The following is a 21,994-nucleotide window of genomic DNA, read 5'->3' as shown; positions in this document are numbered from 1 at the left end:
GGAGACATCATTAATATAAATAATTTTAATCGCCGTTGAATAAGAAATGTTTCTTTCACAAGAAATGTATAAAATTACAGTACTGTATTAGACTTACGGTACCTAATTTACATACTGTACAGACGATAGTTAGCCGAAACTCTCCGTAGCGTGGCGCTACGCGGAGGAAAAAATATATATAATTATAATAAAGTTACAATAAGTTAAGTTAATATATAATTATACAGTACCTAATTCATATATAATTTATGTATAATACTGTACAGACGATAGTAATCTCTTCCTAGCGTGGCGCTGGACAGCGGAAAGTAGTTCGACTGCCAGATGACGTTTTACGTAATTATAAGAGTTTTTACCGTTTTTTACGGATACCGTTGCAATTTTTTCCCCGTCTTATAGGAATCGTAACTATCGGAACCCGTTTTATAGGGGAGTGTACTGTATTAAGAAACCACACTGGACATAAGCTAAAAGATCACGTACATTATGATTTAGTTTCCCCTTATTAAATTGTATTGTAAGTTAATTTTTGTATTTTTTGTCGCATAATAATAAATTTTAAAGGATATTAACTAATACAAACTTTATTATTGATTAGGAAACATTATTTTTCACTTTATGACAGCTGATTCGTACAGCTCTATTCGGTAAAAATTCCGGATTTAACAAAATGAAATTAAATAGTAAAACTGTCAGAAACTAGAAACGTACTGTACATTAATTTACATAATTTAAAATGACACCGGTAATTGTTGAGAGGTGACAAATAATTAAAGTTTTAATAAACAATAAATAAATGTTTGCATTGTTACTGATAATAAATTTAAATGCAAACGTATGTTAAAAAGATAAAATTGATGAGGTGATGTCGATGTTTACGAGATTAATTTTTAAATATTACGTGGCGCCACTGTTATTTTTAAATTTGTAAAGGGCAATTGGTGAGTAAAGTCTTACTACTTTTATTTCAGGAAAGAATTGGATTTTAGTTATAATATGGTATAAACGTCGACCTCGGTCATTTGAGAATTAAGAAATTTTATTGGAAGAAGCGAAAATGATAACAACAACGACATTGAATTCAAGGAACGACAGGAACATTCCACGTGGGTTTTTTTATGTAAAAAATTTGTTTATTTCAATTAACGTACGATTAATAATTACGTTTTTCATCTCGTTTGATAATCTAGTAAATAGATTAATAAATTCACTAAATTTATTGAAATTTACTGAATTTAAATTAAAGTATAATTTACATCTTTCTATAACCTCGTCTTAATTCCATCACTAAACTGATTTATTTTTTGTCTTAATCGTAGGATCAAATGTGCCTTTTCAATCAAAGAAATTTCTCTTGGTATCAACATAATGAAAATCCTCAATGGATGAAATCACTTCATTTTCACTAATCAATCAAAGCGTTAATAATTGAATCTTATTTATTTTCAGATTTTTCAACGCTCGTCTTAAGTATTTCAAAACATCGTTTGTATATTTAAATTTATTCTTGTTTAATAATTTAAAAGTTTTTCAAATATTCTTTTAATTTGAAAGTAAAATTTTAGTGAATTATTTTATAATTATTGTTTAATTTCTACATTTCTTCTGTAATTATTAATTAAGATGTTTTTTTTTGCAGACAATATCTCTTTTAAAGAATTTCCGTGAAAAAGTATAAGAATACAAGAAGGAAGTGAATGTTTACTTCTGAGAAAATGGACTACAAATGAGAACGACTTACCTATCTACAGATTTACTGGAAATTTGTGTCGATAAATTAACGTTGAACATTTTTTTGTCAATGCGCTGCGAATTATTGTTATAAACATTTGTTTTCTATTTTTTGTTTTTTGTAATGCAAACTTGGGGTTTTTCGTCACAAATGTTTTTTAATGTTTGATTAAATTTAGTTTTATTCGTTAAGATATTGTTAAATGTTTACTTCTATATTTCTTGACAGTAATTAATAAACGATTGATTACTTTTGAACATTGAAGTTTAATATTTTGTGTTTCGTAGATTTCGCCAATACGAGAAGCAAGAAATTTGTGTGTGGAAATTGTGGCAAAGAATTCTCTCGGAAGGACTACTTGCAAAGTCATAGGATGATTCACACAGGAGAAAAGCCGTTCAGTTGCCAGTTATGTGGAAAAAGATTCATTCAAAGTTCCCAACTACGAAAGCACTTGAGGATTCATACCGGAGAGAAGCCTTTTACCTGCGACCATTGCCAACGAAGCTTTACACTAAGAGAAAATCTTGTAAAACATCTTCGCATCCACACGGCAGAAAAGCCGTTTAAGTGCGATTATTGTTTTCGAAAGTTCTCTGACAAAAGTAATTTAAATCGTCACATTAAACGCCATAGCAGAAAAAATATTAAATATAGTAAACAGTTTTAAACTTGTAAGGAATTATTTAATTTGGAAAATTACAGTTTATTCATTTTATTGACTTCTTCTTGAAATTTTATTTAAGAAGTTTGATTTTAAACTTAAAATAATAACATACTGTATTAATAATGTTATTGTGATAAAGAATTTTTGGAATTGTAATAGTCTTTTTATTTTATCGAAATTGTAACATTTGTCTTTATGAAAATACAAAATAAAAATATTTTTCGTACTATTTTTATGAAACGATATTTTGAATTTGTTTCGAAATTTAATGTTTTATTCCATTATATGTCAAAGTTAAAAATTAACGTAAAGAAATTTTAAAAAATTTGTATTTAAAAGTAGAATGTTCGAAGCATTTGTTTATATTTTTAAACACACTGTCAATCAATAATTGGATTCAATGTATCAAACGCAGAAAAATTCTCTCTTTTTCGACTTTGCTTATCCATATGTCGATTTTAGCGATAAACGCACTGATTTTATTTTCAAATGCAAATTTATTGCTAGTGCCTTCCAATTCCATATTTCCTGATCGCACACCATACCTCAGCCCAGTTCGCTATCGGCTCTAACCTTGACGTAACGCGTGTTGTCATCAACTCGTCGTCATTTATTTAATAATTTTGGGATAAATTCACGAACCACTTCGGGTGCTTTCAGGGACCACCAGTGGTCAACGGAACACAGGTTAAGAACGACGGTACTAGATAGTTACACGAACATGAAGTAGTGTATAATTGATATACCGTTAAAACACAGATTTAATGCTATTAGATGCGGAATTGTTGAGAGTAAAGGCTATATTACATGATTTCTGTTTGATGAACACTCCAGTTACTAGCACCACCGTAGAGAAATCGGAGTATAAAGCACTCACCATGTGTAAATGAAAACAGCGTGTTTATTATATAGTAGATAAGCTGCTATATATCGACTTACCCGAATCAGAAAATTTTTTCGGACGTAGAAGAAATCACCAACAGAAATTCCCATTTTTGGCTTACCGAATCTTTTCGGGAAGCCAAAAGTAGTAAAAATATAGTAAATTGAATTTTATAATTACATGAGTACATTTCTCTCATACTTTACCTTGTACTTGAATTCAAGTGACAAGTTGTTTGAAGAAAATCTCTGTATTGATATGAAGTTATCGAACAACTGAAAACAGATGATCAAATGATAAAAGTAATTAATATGTTATAAAATTCGAAGTTAATAGGCAACACAACGCAATTTCCGAAGGAAAGTCCATTCTGTAAAAATTAACCGTTATTTAGTAGTTGGATATATGATCTGGACATGACGAACTACAAGCGGTCAGCTCATTGGTAAATTGCGAAATAATCACCAACTACTGCCATACACTAGTTTGATCGATTAAACCAATAGTGAACATTTCGATTAAAAGATTATTATCCGAAATCATTATTACTATAATGTAGTGAACAGTAAAAAAATAACATAGCTAAAATTATATTAATTTGTTAATGAAAATGATGTGTGATCAGATAATTAAATTGAAATCGATTTCACTTCAAAGTATTACTGTAGTACAAAATTTCTATACAATACATAGAGTAAACTATTATAAGTTGACTTTATGTATTGACAAAAACGACTTAATAAATTCTATAATTTGAATTTTTGCATATAGCATGTTATTCAAAATATACAGACTATCATAATATTTTGATTATTGTTCATAAGTGTTATAAAACAATATCAAAAATAATTACCACAGATGTCAAGTAAGAGAGAGACTAAGATACCGAAAGACATCCTATTAAAAACAATATGGAAATACCACCGAAAACCAGACGAAGAACAATGCCGATGTCGAAATCATCGAGGCAAAACACAGAAAGCATGTCTCGTACGTAAAGTGAAGGGAAATCAAAGCGAAAAGATCTTCCCATTGTTTGTTGGCCGTTTGAAACATCTCCCAAATTTCTGTGTGTTTTTCACACATTTCTTGTAATTTATTTTTCAGCGATAAGGAAGTTGTGTTCGATTCTTTTAATGTTTCGGATAACTTTGTAAGTCTTTTCTCGATAATTATTACAACGACAGAAAATAGAAGGGCTGAACCTATTTGTGCTACGAACTGCTGAAAGAGAAACGAAAAGTAAACGGAACAAATTGTAGCTTCGACTTCACTTCCGCCGTATTTTCTTGTTGTTGGAAACACAATTATTGTTACTGCGTTAGAAACAGTCAAAATAACGGAAAACAAGACTACGAAGCAACCTAACAGAGATAATTGCAGTTCAACCGGCAAATTTTCTTCACCTTTATAGACACTTTTCATGTAATGACCAGACATCTTGTTTTTCTTCAAAATTTTAAATTGAATAGCTACGTATATATTCAGAATTAATATCACGACATGCATTTCTTCAGCGTGTTTACCATAGGCGCCAACAAAACTTCGGTAACAGAAATTATCTTTGTTAAATGTCAACAAAACTAAATAAAACGATGAAAACCAGAAGAAAAATTCAATCATATCTACGTAAAAGTCATAGAATGTACTTTTCTTCTTTTCTGTCTTTCCATTGTTTTGTTCGTCGAAGCAGCTACATTTCTTGAACGGTTCAATTCCAAAAGCTTTGAACACAGAAATCAGCACATGGAAATTGTAAGCGTTGCAACGATCCGATTGTGTCCAAATGTAACTCGGATTCGTTGTGTTGCTGAGAATTTCTATTTTTCGAATGTTGTTGATGAATTTTGAAATGTGGTTTTCTATTATTTCTGTTTTCCTTGTAAATCCTTTAAGAATGTCGATGACATTGTAGCGATTAACTCATGCCATTTCATAATAATGTGGTTAGTTTATGTTGATACGTGATATGAATTATTTTTTATTTTTCTGACGTTATTTCAAAACCATGTACATAGGATTTTTATTCAATATACATATATTTCTCAACTTAGACTGTTTTTATTCGGACTTGTTGATCGTTAGAAAACAGAGCACATTATTTGTGTAATGAAAAATAATTCAGTGTACAATTTTTTAATATAATGTATGAACTATGCCATTAAATATAATTTAATATATTATTTATAATACAAATACTGTTTTTAATTTTATTATATGATTAGGGAAAAATTAACCATGGAAAAAAAATGATCCGATTGAAAATTATCTGAGATAGGACACAATACCTAATTCACTTATCAAAATGCTGCCACTAGAAATCATTTGATACTTAACCAGACAATTTAATCAATTCTATAATTACAGCATAATACCGGCCAAATAGAACAAAATCATTTTTACTATGATATTTAAAGAAGAAAACAAACAAATTACAGACCAATAGCTATTTTACCTTGTCTACGGAAAGTATTCACTGCAATATTAGCTAGTAAATTTAATCATTGGACAGCTGTGAATAATTATAGAAATGATACGCAATTCGCGTTTATAGAAGGGGTGGTACTCAGAAAGTCCTCTCTGTGTTGCTGTCAATAATTCAAATACAGTTGATTAAGAAAGACATTAAGTGTTCGCTTTCTTTTTGGATCTCGAAAAAGCATATGATATGATTAGCATTACAGATCTACAGAGTAAAATAAAAAGATGTGAGGCAAATGAACCTTTGATAAAAATCATACCGTTGCTGTTCTGAAAATATAAGACAATCATTAAACAAGACACAAATATCTGGACACCGTTCATTACCTACAGAGGACTATTACAAGAAAAAATAAAAAAGTTAGGAACACACTTTCAACTTTCTAATTCGCTTGTAATGAATTCAATGGGTTATGCGGCCCCAGTTTCGAGTATGAATAAATTTAATAACTTTAAAAAAATACAGAATATATTTATACGTAAGATATACCAGCTAGAATTTAATATTCCGGGTAGCGCTTTAAGATTAGAAACAAATAGATTTAGATTAAATGCTATATTAATACAAAGATATTTAATGTTTTTACGAAAAATTATTAAGAAAGAAGATATAACAACAAAACTGCTGTTTTTACTATACCACAAATCAAGGAAAACGGACTTAAGACGAAGTTGGATAATTCAGTTATCGAAGATAGTAACGAAATATAAATTTATCGTAAATATTATGTGGAGCAGTATAGTAAAGAAATAATATACAGAGTAATAAAGCATTCCATTGTTCAAGACATTATAGATCAGGGGTGGCCAACCTTTTGCATACCATGCGCCAATTTTTTGATAGACGAGTTTACAGGCGCAGTGGCGTACCGTGAGTGTTAGCAGCCCGGGGCGGAGAAAAATTTCGGCCACCCCTTATTTAGGTATTTCAATTTATAAGACGAAAATTCAGATTTGCCACAGAACAAGCAATGAAAAATGCGGTTCTACAACCGCATTTTTCATTGCTTGTTCTTGTAGCTACCCGTATAAAATAGTTCTATATGACATCAGTGGTGTACATGAACACGAATGCATCGTGTAACGTACAAGATAAAAAAAAATAAAATGTAAAAAAAAGTCAACAGGTCGATTGCACCGAATTGTGTAGGAAATACACTTGCCAAAACTTGCCACACTGTAAAAAATTAATTTCCTATGTAATATTCATAATTGCAATGAAGCCAAATCTGGCAATGTTGCTCGGAACCGACTGAAGCGCCACTTGTAGTCGTCCAATGCGCCAAGTTTGGCGCATGCGCCACGTTTTGGCCAACCCTGTTATAGATATACGGAAACACAAGCTGGTATACAACAATTCTAAAGTATTCAGTAAATAACAACTATATATATACAAATATAGTTTTTAACATCAAAAAGTTTTTTATACAGATTAAATTTAATAAAAATGGAATAATTATAAATAATAAATATATAGACTACACCCGATCTAAATGTCCAAATTGCACCAAAACTTTATCTAAAATTCATATTATATGTAAATACTGTAATGAAAAAAATAAACTACAAAGGCTTCAGATTGAGCCGCTGGCTAACTGTACTAGTGAGATGGAAATGCATAAGACTTTCGACAGAGCTAATATTAACACGATTTATATGTTATATAACTACGTTAAAGAACTTATTAAATGATATAGATTAGTGAATAGAATATATCGATGCTGTTAAGACATTATTTAATGAGATATTTATATGCGTTTTTTAAAATAAAACACCCTTGTAACAAACGAAAGCCTTCTATGTCATATAAAGATTATTATTATTATTAGAGGAGAAGGTGGTATTATGGAACCCCAATTACATTTTAGTTAATTGTAAACAAGGTATCATAATTACACCCACATTTTTTGTGCGAAAAGTACTGGTAACTAGAAAACTAAATGTGCCTAATTGGATTTTTCGCTAGTGTAATTATAAGTATGGTTTTCGAAGGCTTTTGTACAAAAAGTCCGAAAGTAGGCTTAGAGAAAATCGGGTGGTAATATGGAACCTTACTGTATATTTTCAAAAAAATGCTTTAATGTAGCCAAAAGCAAATAGGAAAGTACAAAAAAAATGTTAAATAATTACAAAATTATTCACTCCAATGTATTTTATCGCAAAAATGCTTTTATAATAGAAAAATATGACTTTCATCAACAATATATATTCCAGCAGCTCTTTTTCGATATTCTCAGGAAGAATTGGCTTTCTACCTAGTGTCTTTTTTATAAATTGCTCTGGAGGAATGTCTGCTTGCAAATAGAAAGTTCGGAAAAGTTCAGTTCCATATTACTGTAAAAGCACCAATGGGGTCCGATATTTCACGCATCGCCATCTCGAATTAACTTATGTCTGTCAAGGCCAAAATTTAAAAAACGTGAACATCACACAGATGAATACGTACCCCTAAGTCTCTGGAACGGAATACATGCACCAGTGAACCTACAACTACAGGATTTATATTTTAAAAATAATTAAATTCACTTAGCATTCAAAACTTGCGAATTTTGAAAAAAAACAAATTTGCTGATTAAATGCCGACAACCGTTTAACTGAAGTAAAACGGTTTTTCCCTTGCTATGGATGTCTGCCTAGTTCAGTTCAGCCACATTCCGCTACAGTTCGCCTTTATTATCAGTTCGAAATGTGGTGGTTCCATAATACCCTCAGTGTTCCATAGTACCACCTTCTCCTCTACTGTTTTTAATTTCATAATTTTAACTGAATATGATCGATAATAATATAGTGTATCGCGTACTTTATGTACCAGGGTAACATTTTCTAATAGTCCAAATTGTGTTTCGAACGTCTCGCTTTTTGCACAATTCAGTTTATGAACAAAATTTTGTTCGTAAATTGAATTCTGCATAAAGCGAGAACGCAAAACGAGAATGCAAAAAAAACTGCTATTTCCGTATTTTGTATCTACAGTCGAATAAAAATCAAATTAATTAATATAAACCGCGTTGTCATTCAAGTTATATATATAGCTTGTAATAGTTTGTGTTTAAATATGATCAAAATATATCAAATAACAAAATTTTATTAGAATAGCTCCTCGTTATATGGCAAATTCAGATATATTGCGCTTTTCCTCTGTCTCCAGACAAGCGCAATATAAACAGTGGCTACTGTATTATATAAAATAGTATATATTTTTAATATGTATTAATACTAGGTAACTAGTCAATTAAAACTATAAATAATAATTAAATTTTAAAACAATAAAATAATAATTAAAACAAGTATATGCACCGAAAATAACACTAAAATTATAACCGAAATCGTATCAATTGAAACATAAACTTTTTGAGTGTAACTAAAGAACTAGTTGTCTGTCTTGATTGATTTGGTAGTATTTCATGCCAGCAGTCAGAGTTGAGTTTCAATTTATAGCACTTCTTTGTATAATGTAAATTTCAGTTTCTGTTTCGGCAGGCAGTGAGAGAACATTCTGCTTTTAGTTACTATATTTATGTATAAAACATATGGATATGCATAATATTATATTAAATTTGTAAGCATTTTTTATGGACGAAATACAGCTAACAATGTAAAATATAATCATATTTAAGAGTCAAGACAGATTAATCCATTTCATATTGATATATCTCGAGTAAAGTTGGTATAATAAGAGATGCCGTAACACACGCAATTTAAATAAAAGAATACGTTAGGAATGAAAATTCTTAATTACTTATACTATTAGTTTATTTTAGGAATAAAAAATCCTAATAATTACAAAGCTATTAATAAGATTCGAGTTCAAGGAACAAGTATTTGACATCAGTTGATACAGGACAGACAAAAAGTTCAACCCAACGACAGAGTATGAAATGACATATCTGAGAATTAAACGATAACTGTGATGCCTTCACAAATAACACTGAACAAGGCATACTTTTTCTATTGTGATATGTACTGTCATGATTTTCTCATCTTCTCCGAAAGCACAGGATTCAATCTTTTCCACTACCTTCAATTTGTAATGCAAACAATCGGAATAGAGGTTTATGCTAAATTAATATATCAGATAATGTACGACATTATCATGAATTATAATAATAATTTATTATAGCTGTGCACGCCAGCAAGATGGTCAGTAAATGCTGATCTTTCAATCAATTATTTATTTGCAGAAAATTTAATTTTCTATTTTACAATTATTTCCACCATTATTTATATATTTTTTTATGTGTAATTTTTCATTAACTACACACCTTTTGAAAAATATTTTTATTAAGGATCGTGTGAAATTATTATTAAGAAATCTTCTGAGCTATACTTTTCATGTGACCGTTTTTGCGGTTTCCATGACCTTGTTAAACATTACATCAAAAGATTGGTTCGTTTTATTATAGTTAAATTGAATTGTTCTGTAAGTAATTTTATAAATAACTGTAGACTGCGTACAGAACACAACTAAAAGACGTTGCAAACATAGAACAATTAATTTTCACGTTGGCCAAGAAACGCTTATTAAGCTAATGCTGAAATAAGGACATATTGTAAAGTAAATATTGGTATAGCGAAGGTAAAATATGGATGTCTTAATAGCCAAATATATGGCAAACAAGAAATATTCATATAGGAAATGTAAAATAAAAATTTATTAATTCACATGTCGTATATTTCAAAAAGGACACACAAAAATAACTGCATATACAACTGGTTTCAAACTAAAATATGGATACAGTAAAGAATGTATAGACATAAATCGAACCATAATTTTCGAAGTATGAACCCAAGTGTGAGAACCGAGGGGTGTAGAGCCGTGAGCTCAACTCTGTTTACCGGCATTTTGTCAGGAGATGGCTTATGATTTAACGGAAACACGCAAATCGTTCCATGGTTGTTTCCGGTCAGGAACTGACACCAGTTAGGATAATTACGCGCTTCCTAACTCGCGATTCGTAGCACTATTTCGAGGTGCGGGTGCGACCCCTTTTTATACTTCTTTTGGAGGAGGAACGATCAGGGAAAGTTCTGATGCAATCTCGTCTAGGTTCGATTTACGTCCGGGTGTTGTTTATGTTAATTGTCAGAAATCAACGTTTCGACAAATTTGTCACTTTTCTCTATTTGGCATGATTACTCCTTTTTCCTCATGAAACTGATAGCATCTGTCAAACATATTAAATTAATGATAATTTGTTTCGTTATTAGCATTCACAGTTTTTTAAATTTCATATCTATCTTGAAGATCTATCTATAAGAATTGGGCTTTTTGCCATTTTATGATAGTTGAAAGTAGCAAAATCTTTTAGTAAAAAATGATAACAGATGACACTAACAAAATTTTAATTTTGCCGGAAAATTGAGCCGATCGTTGCTTGCTTTTTTCCTAGAAAAGCATAATTCTGGAGGGAAATTTCGATACGGATATTTCTTGTTTCTCTCGTTTTCACTAAAACATTTATTTTCGTGTTGCTAAAATTTTTGCAGCATTGTTAATGCAGTGTTGTTAGTTAATAACGAATTGGCAGTTTTTAAATAAATGTAAAATAAGTCACAGTTTGCTNCTGATAATATTAATCATACTGATTCTTAACCGCAAACAGTTCATTTTCATTAACTAAAAAACGACGTCCTTTTAATTATTTGTTATTGTCTATACATCTAGATTTTTAATTTCCACGCTATACATTTTTATTTAGAATATAAAACGAATAATATTTGCCGACTAATACAAAATCAATTTATTAAAATATTCATAAATATATAAAATAAACATTAACGGTATTAATATTCTTTCGAATAGAACTTTGGCACTTCCAGTAACGTGTATAAATGAAATAGAAATTAACAATTATTAATAAAATAATACAAATATTATAATATAATAGCGAATACTTCCAAGGTAAAAATTTCCAATGCAGTAAATATACTTTTTTTAAAGAGAATTTCTTATAAACGTTGACATAACTTGTGTATTACGTATTTTAGAAATGAAATTTCTAATCGTTGAAAAATAACAAGTAATAAAAGTTATGTTAAGGAATAAATAAATGTTAGCATCGTTACTAATAACGAATTTTAATTGGTAATATGTTTCGTAAACATTTCGAATGCGAATGATTGTAAAAAAAATACCATTAATGAAATGACGTCGATGTTCACGAGTTTTTCGTTTAAATTAGTGTTGCAACGAATAGTATATTCGGCCTCAAGCCGAATACCGAATATTCGGCCAAACTATTCGGCTTGATTAACGCACGTACGAAAATTGGCGCGCAAACCACATAATGCAAAAACTCCGCTCTCTATTGGCCCGCTGTCACTACGCTTCGCCAATCGCGTTAATTCTTGACAAGAACAGAGAAGAATCTCGAAGTGAAAATGTGAAAAGAAATATGAAATTGAGTTGATAACATAATCGAGCAAGTCGAGGCGGCTTATTAGCGCGAACTTTGCGGCCGTTAATGACAAACAATTGTTGTCATAGACTTCGGAAAGCTAAATGCTTGTAATGAAAGTCACTTAGCGTGCACGGGCGAAAGCCTGGGGGTGTTCGGGTTACCGAGCTGTCTCGAATATGTGAAACAGTAACTGTGACTTATACCGACGTCCTATCTGTCTCTTTCCCCCGTTATCACCAGGCTACGAGTCACGTAATTGTAAAATGGGAAATCTACGACGGAAAAGTGACGAATCGAAAGTATCGTGAACGCGTATTATGATGTATGCATAGGAATACGTGGACTAGAGCGATAGAGTAAAGAAAAAGAAAAGTGCGAAAACGAGCGCTTAAAAAGAAGGATAGGCAGGGTCAGACCGTCGGATGTGCCACGATTCTCGAACGAATAGGTGTGTACGTGTGCTGATCTTTGTAATTATAAATTGCGAATACGTGTGACTAATATTATTATTTTTTTTTGTGTGTATGTTATAAGTTATAAATAAATATAAACAAACAACACTAACCCGATATTATTAAATCTAAATACCAAAATGATTAATTTACTGTGTTTTTGTTATTTCTTACTCCTGTTTTTAGGTATTCGGTATTCGGCCGAATAGCGACAAATAGGTTGAATACCGAATAGTAACCGAATATTCGTTACATCACTAGTTTAAATGTCAAGAAGCGCCACTGGTTTTATTTTTTATATATATGTAACGGATGAAGCGGTGAGTAACGTCTCACTATATTTATTTGAAGAGAGAATTGGTTTTTATTAAAAAGGTATAAACGTTAACTTCTGTCATTAAGAAATGAAAAACTTTCATAAGATGAAGCGAAAATGATAACAGCAAGAACATTGACTTCATGAACGTTTCACGTGGATTTTTTCAAGTAAATGTTCTTTTGTAATTTCAATTACGTGCGATATAATCTCCATCTTCTTCGATAATGTACTAAATATATAAACAAATTCCCTAAATTTAGTGATTATTTACTGAATTTAAATAAAAGTATTAAAATTAATAAATTCTAAAACATTTTACTTTAAAAAAATTTTTTAAGAATTAACTTAATAAAACGAATTAAATTACAATAAAAATATTTGTTTACCTTTTTTTCTTTATTACTGATTTAATAATTAGTCCTTCTATTTTGATTATATCTCCATACCGNAAGAAATACAAATGAAATTCACTTTTTAAAATCCGATTTCGATAGAATTAAAAACAGAAATGGTCTAGAAACTTATTTACTATTTCTCACTTTATTTTTCCTTTTTCTTCCCTATATATTTCGCTGATCAGCCTCATCAGTGGACGTTACAATTTTACATTGCCAATACTTTTATATCCTATTAAGCTATTCCGGCATGAACACATGGGCCGGTATTTAAATTAATACAATTTACATATCCGTTGATACAATAATGTTCTATAACGCGTCTTTTTACAAGATTTCTTACTTTCTACAATATTTTAATATTGTACAAAGTAATTATTATCATTTCTCCTTTTTAATTTAAATTTTTTAGACAATAAAAATATTTGTTTACCTTTTTTCTTAATTACTAATTTTATAATTTGTCTCTCTATTTTGATTATATCTCCATACCGGATGCTGGACTTAATAGATTCTGGCAACTGTAACGTTGTAGGAGTTTGTTGCTCACGCAAGAAACACTTAAAATAATTTCTATTGATCTTTAAACTGGCAATCTGCTGCTTCAACTCTTCTACTCCCATTTTTCTGTTCATAAAACTTATTAAATAATATATAAATGATAAAACAATAAGATCGGTTATTCTAAATACAGAGATATAATCAAAATAGAGAGACTAATTATAAAATCAGTAAAGAGAAATGATAATAATTACTTTGTACAATATTAAAATATTGTACAAAGTAAGGAATTTTGTAAAAAGACGCGTTATAGAACATTATTGTATCAACGGATATGTAAATTGTATTAATTTAAATACCGGCCCATGTGTTCATGCATGCTGGGATAGCTTAATAGAGTATAAAAGTATTGGCAATGTAAAATTGTAACATCCACTGATGAGGCTGATCAGCGAAATATATGAGGAAGAAAAAAGAAAAATAAAGTGAGAAACAGTAAATAAGTTTCTAGTCCATCTCTGTTTTTAATTCTATCGAAATCGGATTAAAAAAAAAGTTAATTTCATTTGTATTTCTTAAAAAATTTTTTTAAATAACAATTTTTTAGAATTTATTAATTTTAATATTTAGAATAACTGATCCCATTGTGTTGTCGTTTATTTATTATTTAAATTAAGAAATATAGAAGATTTTATTATTTTCTTGTACGCAGTTTTAAAGACATAACTGAGTCTAAGTTACGTTTTTTCTATTGTACGATCAAATGAGTTTTTTAAGTCAAAGAATTTGCTTTTGGCATTAACATAGTGAAAATACTCGATGGATGGAATTACTTTATTTAGACAAATTAATTAATAAAAGCGTTATTAATTGAATCTCATTTATTTTTTTTAGATTTTTCAACACTCGTCTTAGGTATTGACAAGTATCATTTGTATATTTAAAATTTATTCCTGCTTGAGAATTTCAAAGTTTCTCTAATATTCTTTTAATTTCGAAGTAAAATTATACTTAATTCTTCCTTATTTATAGTTTAATTTCTTCATTTTCTTTAAGATGTTTTTTTTTTTTTTTGCGGGCAACCAACATCTCTCCTGAAGAACTACGGAAAAAAATTACAAGAATGTAAGAAGAAAGTGAATATTTGCTTCTGAGAAAATGGATTTCGAACGAAAAGCATATTTCTGTCGAAAGATTTACTGAATAATTGTGTCGATGAAGAAACCTTGAACAGTTTTTGTCAATGCTCTGCGAAACAATACTTATAAACACTTGTTATCAATTTTCTTTTTTTGTAATGCAAACACGGGGTTGTTCGTTACAAATGTTATTTATGTTTGATTGAATTTAGATTTATTTATTAAGTTACTGTGAAGCGTTTACTATCAAGAAATGCAGAAGTAATGTTTTCTGTATTTGTTGCGGTAATTAATACGATCGATTACTTTTAAAAATTGAAGTTTCACATTTTTTGTTTCGTAGATTTCGCCAACATGAAGAAGAGGAAGTTTGTGTGTGAAAATTGTGGCAAAGGATACTTTAGGAAGTACCACTTGAAACGTCATAGGATGAGTCACGCGGGAGAAAAGCCGTTCACTTGCCAGTTGTGTGGAAAAAAATTCATTCAAGCTTCCGAACTACGAAGGCACCTGAGGACTCATTATGGAGAGAAGCCTTTTACATGCTACCATTGCCAACGAAGCTTTACTCGAAGACACAATCTTGTAAGGCATCTTCGCATTCACACGGGATAAAAGCCGTTTAATTAAGTGGTATTATTGTTTACGAAAGTTCTCTTTCATAAGTAATTTGAATTATCACATTAAACGCCATAGCAGAGAGAATATTAATTGACGTAAATATAGTAAACAGTTTGAAAGTTGTTAGGAGTGATTTAATTCCAAACATTACCATTTATTAATACTTTTTGACGTTTTCTTGGAACTTTTTAATGTAGTTGTATTACAAACGTGAAATGAAAAAATAATTTTTAGTAAAGTCATGAAAATAAAGAATTTTTGAAATTGTGAGAGAGTTTTTTTGTTATCAAAACTACATTTCTTTCTATTAGAATACAAAATAAAAGTGTACTTTGTACTATTGTTATGAAACGATATTTCGAATTTGTTTCGAAATTTGGGTTATTTCTGAATTCCAAGTTTCACTCTATTATACGTCAAAATTAAAAATAAACCTAAACAAATTTTAAACATTTCTTTTAAAACAGGAATTTATCGAAGCAGTTACAGTTGATCCCCCTATAAGACGGTAGATACGTTCCGTTCTTTATGAATCAATTTTGTAGGAATCATAGTTTACGGACTACGGCTGTTTCAAAGGTTTTCTTTCATAAAATTAATCGATTCTAGACTAATTCGACTCAACATTTCCAAAATACGTATATTTTTTTGAAAATAATCCGTATAAACTACGTTATAAACAAAAAATTGTAGGATTGCTTACCGAGTGTGTACCGTTCGACTACGCCCGTTGCTAAAGCTTGGTTTCGTCGCGGAACAGCGCATCAAACCGCGGCCGCGATTTCTGATATTATTTTTCTGCGAAAACTTCGTTGACCTTTGGAGACATCCTTAATATAAATAATTTTTATGGCCGTTAAATAAGAAATGTTTCTTTCACAAGAAATGTATAAAATTACAGTACTGGACAGACGATAGGTCGCCTAACTCGCCGTAGCGTGACGCTAGACGGCGAAAAATATATATTTAATTATAATAAAGTTACAATAAATTAAGTTAATATATAATTATATATACAGTACCTAATTTATATATAATTAATATATAATTATATGTACAGTACCTAATTTATATATAATTATATGAACAGATGATACTGAACTCAATTTATCCGCCGTCCGTAGCATAGCGCTATGGACGGCGGGAAAGTAGTTCGGCTGCCCGATGACGTTTTACGTATTATAGGAGTTATTTTTACCGTTGTTTACGGATACTGCCACAATTTTTATAGGAATCATAACTATTGGAAACGGTTTTATAGGGGGATCTACTGTATTTATATCCCCGAGACATTTTACTGTCTTACTTCGGACATCGTTAATCCAACACAAAAAAAGTTGAAATGTAGAAACATTGCTGCAACAAAATATTCTGTTAGTTTATTTTTTTCTCAGTTCCTTGCTTTGTAATTTTGATGTCAACGGTAAAAAACAAGTAAATGTTTCGTGAAAATCGGTTCGGGCGCTATTGAGGTCCAAACGACTTTCGTAATGATGGTTTAATAGCTTTAAGGATTTCAATGCGCTAGGCCAGTGTTTTTCAACCTGTGGGTAGCGACTTTCAGTAGGGCGCGGGTAAAAAAAAACAAGTGTTTTTAGGTCCTATACTACAATTAACAAATACTACTATTTCAGTGAGAAGGCTATGCCTGTTTATTTTACAGTACAATTGGTTTTTCGATAAATATTTACGTCTCAACAGAAAGAAAATTAAATACGTAGTGTTTAAAATCACTTACATAGTTATAATATGGCTCTGGGGGTCGGCAAAATTTTTTTAACTTGTAAAGGGGTCGCGTATTCAAAAAAGTTGAAAAAAGGCAATGGGGAATTAACCTTAAAGAGCTAATAGAAAATAATTTAAGGTATATAAATAGTAAAAATATATTGAATTCGTTTGTAATAAACTTCATGACGTAAAGAACAATCTTAGTTGTGTACATTTGTTTTATTTATAAATAGTAAAACTAAAGAAAAACAAAGGGAAAAAAATGATTTATTTTTAACCTAGCTTTTTTTGCTAGTAAAATCATCTGTAGAAATCTATTTGGAAACTTTTTTACTTTTTTGTTCGATGCGTTTTATAACTACGAACTATCGAGTGTGAAAAAACGAAAAGATGATTTTAATCAATTGTGCGTTTGCGAAAAATTTAATGTTTAATTAATTAATTATTCTATGTCTGTTTACTGTAACGTTTAATTAACCACTAACGTTTTTAAAAATAATTTCATATTTAAGGATCGTATACAGTAATTTTTAAACAAATATTTTCGAAAGTGCCAGAAGATATTTCGATACATATTACCGTTTTACAAGCATTTGTTCGTAAATAATATATTTGTTCAACGGTTGTTTGTAATGAAATTTCAAAAGTTCGTAAAACAAGAATTATTATTTTTTAGTTTAATTTTTATGTTTTCTTTTAAATGCATATTATATATGTGAGTTCTTTACCCTGTCTGTATTTCAGTCGTTTGGTAACGACTTTAGACTTTTTTTTATTTATTGTACATTCAGGTTGTTAGCGCATAATATTCCATTTTCTCTTCGGTGATAGAAGTAACCGGAGTGATGACGAAACATTAATCTTGTACAACTGCAGCTAATTTCAATGTCACATTAAGAAACGTAAATTCGATGTCATAGGGTTAAGGTTTTCAATGATAAATTCTTAACTAAAAAATGAATTTTTAATACATAATTTTGATTTTTTTAAACTGACTATTTACTTGAAAAATGGATAAATGAAAATAATAACGTATATGCTCAATTTTCATATAAAAACTGGCTGTAATGCAATGACGCTATCTCTCTGTGTGCAGTTTATGATCAAATTAGTTGTTATAGGCTACATTAAATATACTTTTCCAATGAAAGAATTAAGCGAACTTTACGTCATAAGTTAATATAAATTCGATCTATTAAACAAATAATTGTCTACTTGACTACTCTCAGAAAGTATCTTTAATCAGAATGAAAATTAATAAAACAATTAATTATTATTAATTCTTAATTAGAAACTTTAACTGACTAATGTCAGAAAAATCTGTAATACAAAACCATTTTAGAAGATGACTGAATGAATTTAAAAAGAAGGCTTTGAACATTCTTTTTACAGGTCTTTGAAAGTATATTTAAAAGAAATATACTTTCAAACAAGATGTAAAGTATGCTGTAATAATATAGGGAAGACCAGGGCAACTTCGGCATGCGGGGCAAGTTTGTCAAGCGCTTTTTTTTAAAAACAAATTAAAAGGAGACTTTGGTTATAGGTTAGGCAGTTGAGTTTTATTGGTGGCTTGTTGAGTGTAGTGTTTTTATTGTTCTNATTAAATTATCTCTGCTTCTATTTATATGAAATGATTTCGTTTAATGATATCATGTGTATTACTCTACGCCGCTCTTATATGGGCAATCAATTACTATGATAAACTGGATATCGTTTTTGCTTTATATTTTAAAAACATTTTCATGTTATACAACAAAATTCCAGCGTACAATTTGCGATTGGAGTTTGTTGTTTCCAGAATAACAGTTATTACAATAAGTAATAATTCTATTTTGGATACGTCTCTTAAAATTAGACGATAAAAGCTACGTTAAACTAACGTATGAGAAACTTCACAGACTGTGTTCAACGACAAACGATTGCACATACAAATGAACGTAGGCATTGCAAAATCTGTTGGATCAACTCGCAAACGAAATAAATAATTACAATTAACTATGGAAGTAATTTTCGTTTATATTCTTTGCCAAAAATATCGTTTACGTGTTGAAATTAAGTAGTACCTGAAAAAATGAAATTACTTTAACAGGGTTTACTCAAGAACAAAACCTTGTAACAATTAAACAGGCTTAACCCGTGTTGTGTGTTATTTAACTATCTCGTTAACAGCCATTTTGTTTTTATGAATCAGTTTATGTAATTTTATAAATTCTATGAATAATTATGTTTATGGTAGGGTACGTATGTATTTCTTAACTAAATTATTGTCCGAATAACTTCTCCATTGTACACATTTGTACACAAAAAGGGTTTGAGGTGAAGCAAAACATTTCTTTTTTTAAACATTGTTAATGAAGAATTTCTTAATATAATTAAATTAAATATGATAGTTTACAAAAGTTTAACTAAACGTTTGATTATAATAATCTAAAATTGAAAGTATTTTATAGAAATAATAGTATAGAAAATGTAACTAAATACGGTAGTAAAACTGTCAGGTACTAGAAACGTACTGTAGATTAATTTACATAATTTAAAATGAAACCAGTAATTGTTGAGAAATTACAGGTAATTAAAGTTTAACTAAATAAATGTTTGCATTGTTACTAATAATGAATTTGAATGGAAATGTGTTTCTTAAGTACTTTCAATGCAAACGTTTGTTAAAAAGTTAAAATTGATGAGGTGATGTCGATGTTTACGAGATTAATTTTTAAATAATAAGTGGCTCCACTGTTATTTTTAAATTTGTAAAGGGCAATTGGTGAGTAACTTCTTACTACTTTTATTTGACGGGAGAATCGGTTTTTAATTATAAAAATGTATAAACGTCGACCTCAGTCATTTGAGAATTAAGAAATTTTATTGGAAGAAGCGAAAATGATAACAACAACGACATTGAATTCAAGGAACGACAGGAACATTCCACGTGGGTTTTTTTATGTAAAAAATTTGTTTATTTCAATTAACGTACGATTAATAATTACGTTTTTTATTTCGTTCGGTAATCTCGTTGAAATCGGATCAGTAGTTTTGGAGATTACCTGCTGCATCCAAACTTACATACATACAAACATTACCTCTTTATTATATTAGTATAGATTACATGTATACGTGCAGATTCTAAAGAAATTTGAGAAGTATCTTCAAAGTTGTTAGATCCTAACTCAAGTTTTATAAAAACTATTTAAATTTTTAAAATCTATTATGTTATTTGATTTTTATAATCGAAAATAACAATACCGTATTATATACTAATTGTTATTGTTGTAAAGATGCTGTTAATTATTTTTTACTTGATAGTCAAAAAGTTTTAAATATTTCATTGAATAAAATAAATCGTTATGTAGGAATAGATATAGATATATTTTCTAATAATTGTAAACATTTTTTGTCAAATTTGTAAAAAAAAATTTCAGCTGATGAAATAACAGTAATGAATCATGAACATTTAACAGGAAAATTTAGAGGATGAATACATAATAATTGTAATTGAAATTATTGACCATAAGATTTATTGTTATTTACTTGAAATTATTTTAAATTTATTGACAGTTATGAAGTTATAATATCTTTCCTGTCTACTTAACCGAAAATATAAAAAATTGGAATTGTATGGGAATAATATTTGACAAATCAAAAATTATGTTAAGTGGGATGTTATAAGTCAAAGAAGTGACTTAATTTGCGAGTTTATTTCTGAATTCGCAAATTATTTAAACTGAGAATTAATATTTAAAAATTACATAATTTTAACTTTATTCATTAAAAAAATCATATTAGACACACGCAAAATGAAATTTAATTTTCAAATATCAAGTATTAGACTAAGAATATATGAAAAATTTTTTCAAAATATCTCGATTGAAATAAAATAGGTAAATTTCAATTTTTCCAAGGCAAATTTGTTAAAAAGTGTGTACGTAATTTAGATATGAAAACAGTTTTAAAATATCAACTACAGTCGACCCCCCCCTATATAACGATAGATACGTTCCATTTTTTATGAATCGATTTCTTACAAGTCCTTGCCAATCACAGCCCGACACGTGTCAAGTTTACAGACTACGGCTGTTTAAAAAGTTTTTTCCATAAAATTAATCGATTCTAGACTAATTCCACTCAACATTTCCAAAATACGTATATATTTTTTGGAAATAATCTGTATAAACTACGCTATAAAAAAAAAAATTGTAGGATTATTTACCGAATGTGCATCGTTCGACTACGCCGTTGCTTACGCTTGTTTTCGTCGCGGAGCAGCACACCGAACCGCGGCCAATTTCTGATTTATTTTTCTGCGAAAACTTCGTTGAACTTTGGAGACATTATTAATATAAATAATTTTAATCGCCGTTGAATAAGAAATGTTTCTTTCACAAGAAATGTATAAAATTACAGTACTGTATTAGACTTACGGTACCTAATTTACATACTGACAGACGATAGTTAGCGTAAAAATCTCCGTAGCGTGGCGCCACGCTAGACGGCGGAAATTATATATTTAATTATAACAAAGTTACAATAAGTTAATATATAATTATATATACAGTACCTAATTTATATATAATTAATATATAATTATATGTACAGTACCTAATTTATATATAATTTATATAATACTGTCCAGACGATAGAAATCTCTCCGTAGCGTGGCGCTACGGACGGCGGG

At 29.6% G+C, this 21,994-nt stretch overlaps 1 protein-coding gene across 1 annotated transcript in view; it reads left to right on the top strand.

The window, feature by feature from the left end:
* The window catches only part of LOC111640477 (zinc finger protein 271-like), a 95,613-nt gene that overhangs the window by 31,649 nt on the left and 41,970 nt on the right, over nucleotides 1-21,994 (top strand). The window contains 2 exon segments of the mRNA XM_023386486.1: nucleotides 2,020-2,388; nucleotides 15,314-15,583. Coding sequence (XP_023242254.1) covers nucleotides 2,020-2,388; nucleotides 15,314-15,583 — 639 coding nt within the window.

The sequence above is a fragment of the Centruroides sculpturatus genome, unplaced genomic scaffold (assembly GCF_000671375.1).
Source record: "Centruroides sculpturatus isolate CEXI.00-Female unplaced genomic scaffold, Cexi_2.0 scaffold1343, whole genome shotgun sequence".
In the NCBI taxonomy this organism is placed as follows: domain Eukaryota; kingdom Metazoa; phylum Arthropoda; class Arachnida; order Scorpiones; family Buthidae; genus Centruroides; species Centruroides sculpturatus.
Note: the sequence above shows the minus strand (reverse complement) of the source record. Positions and strands in the feature narration are given on the sequence as shown.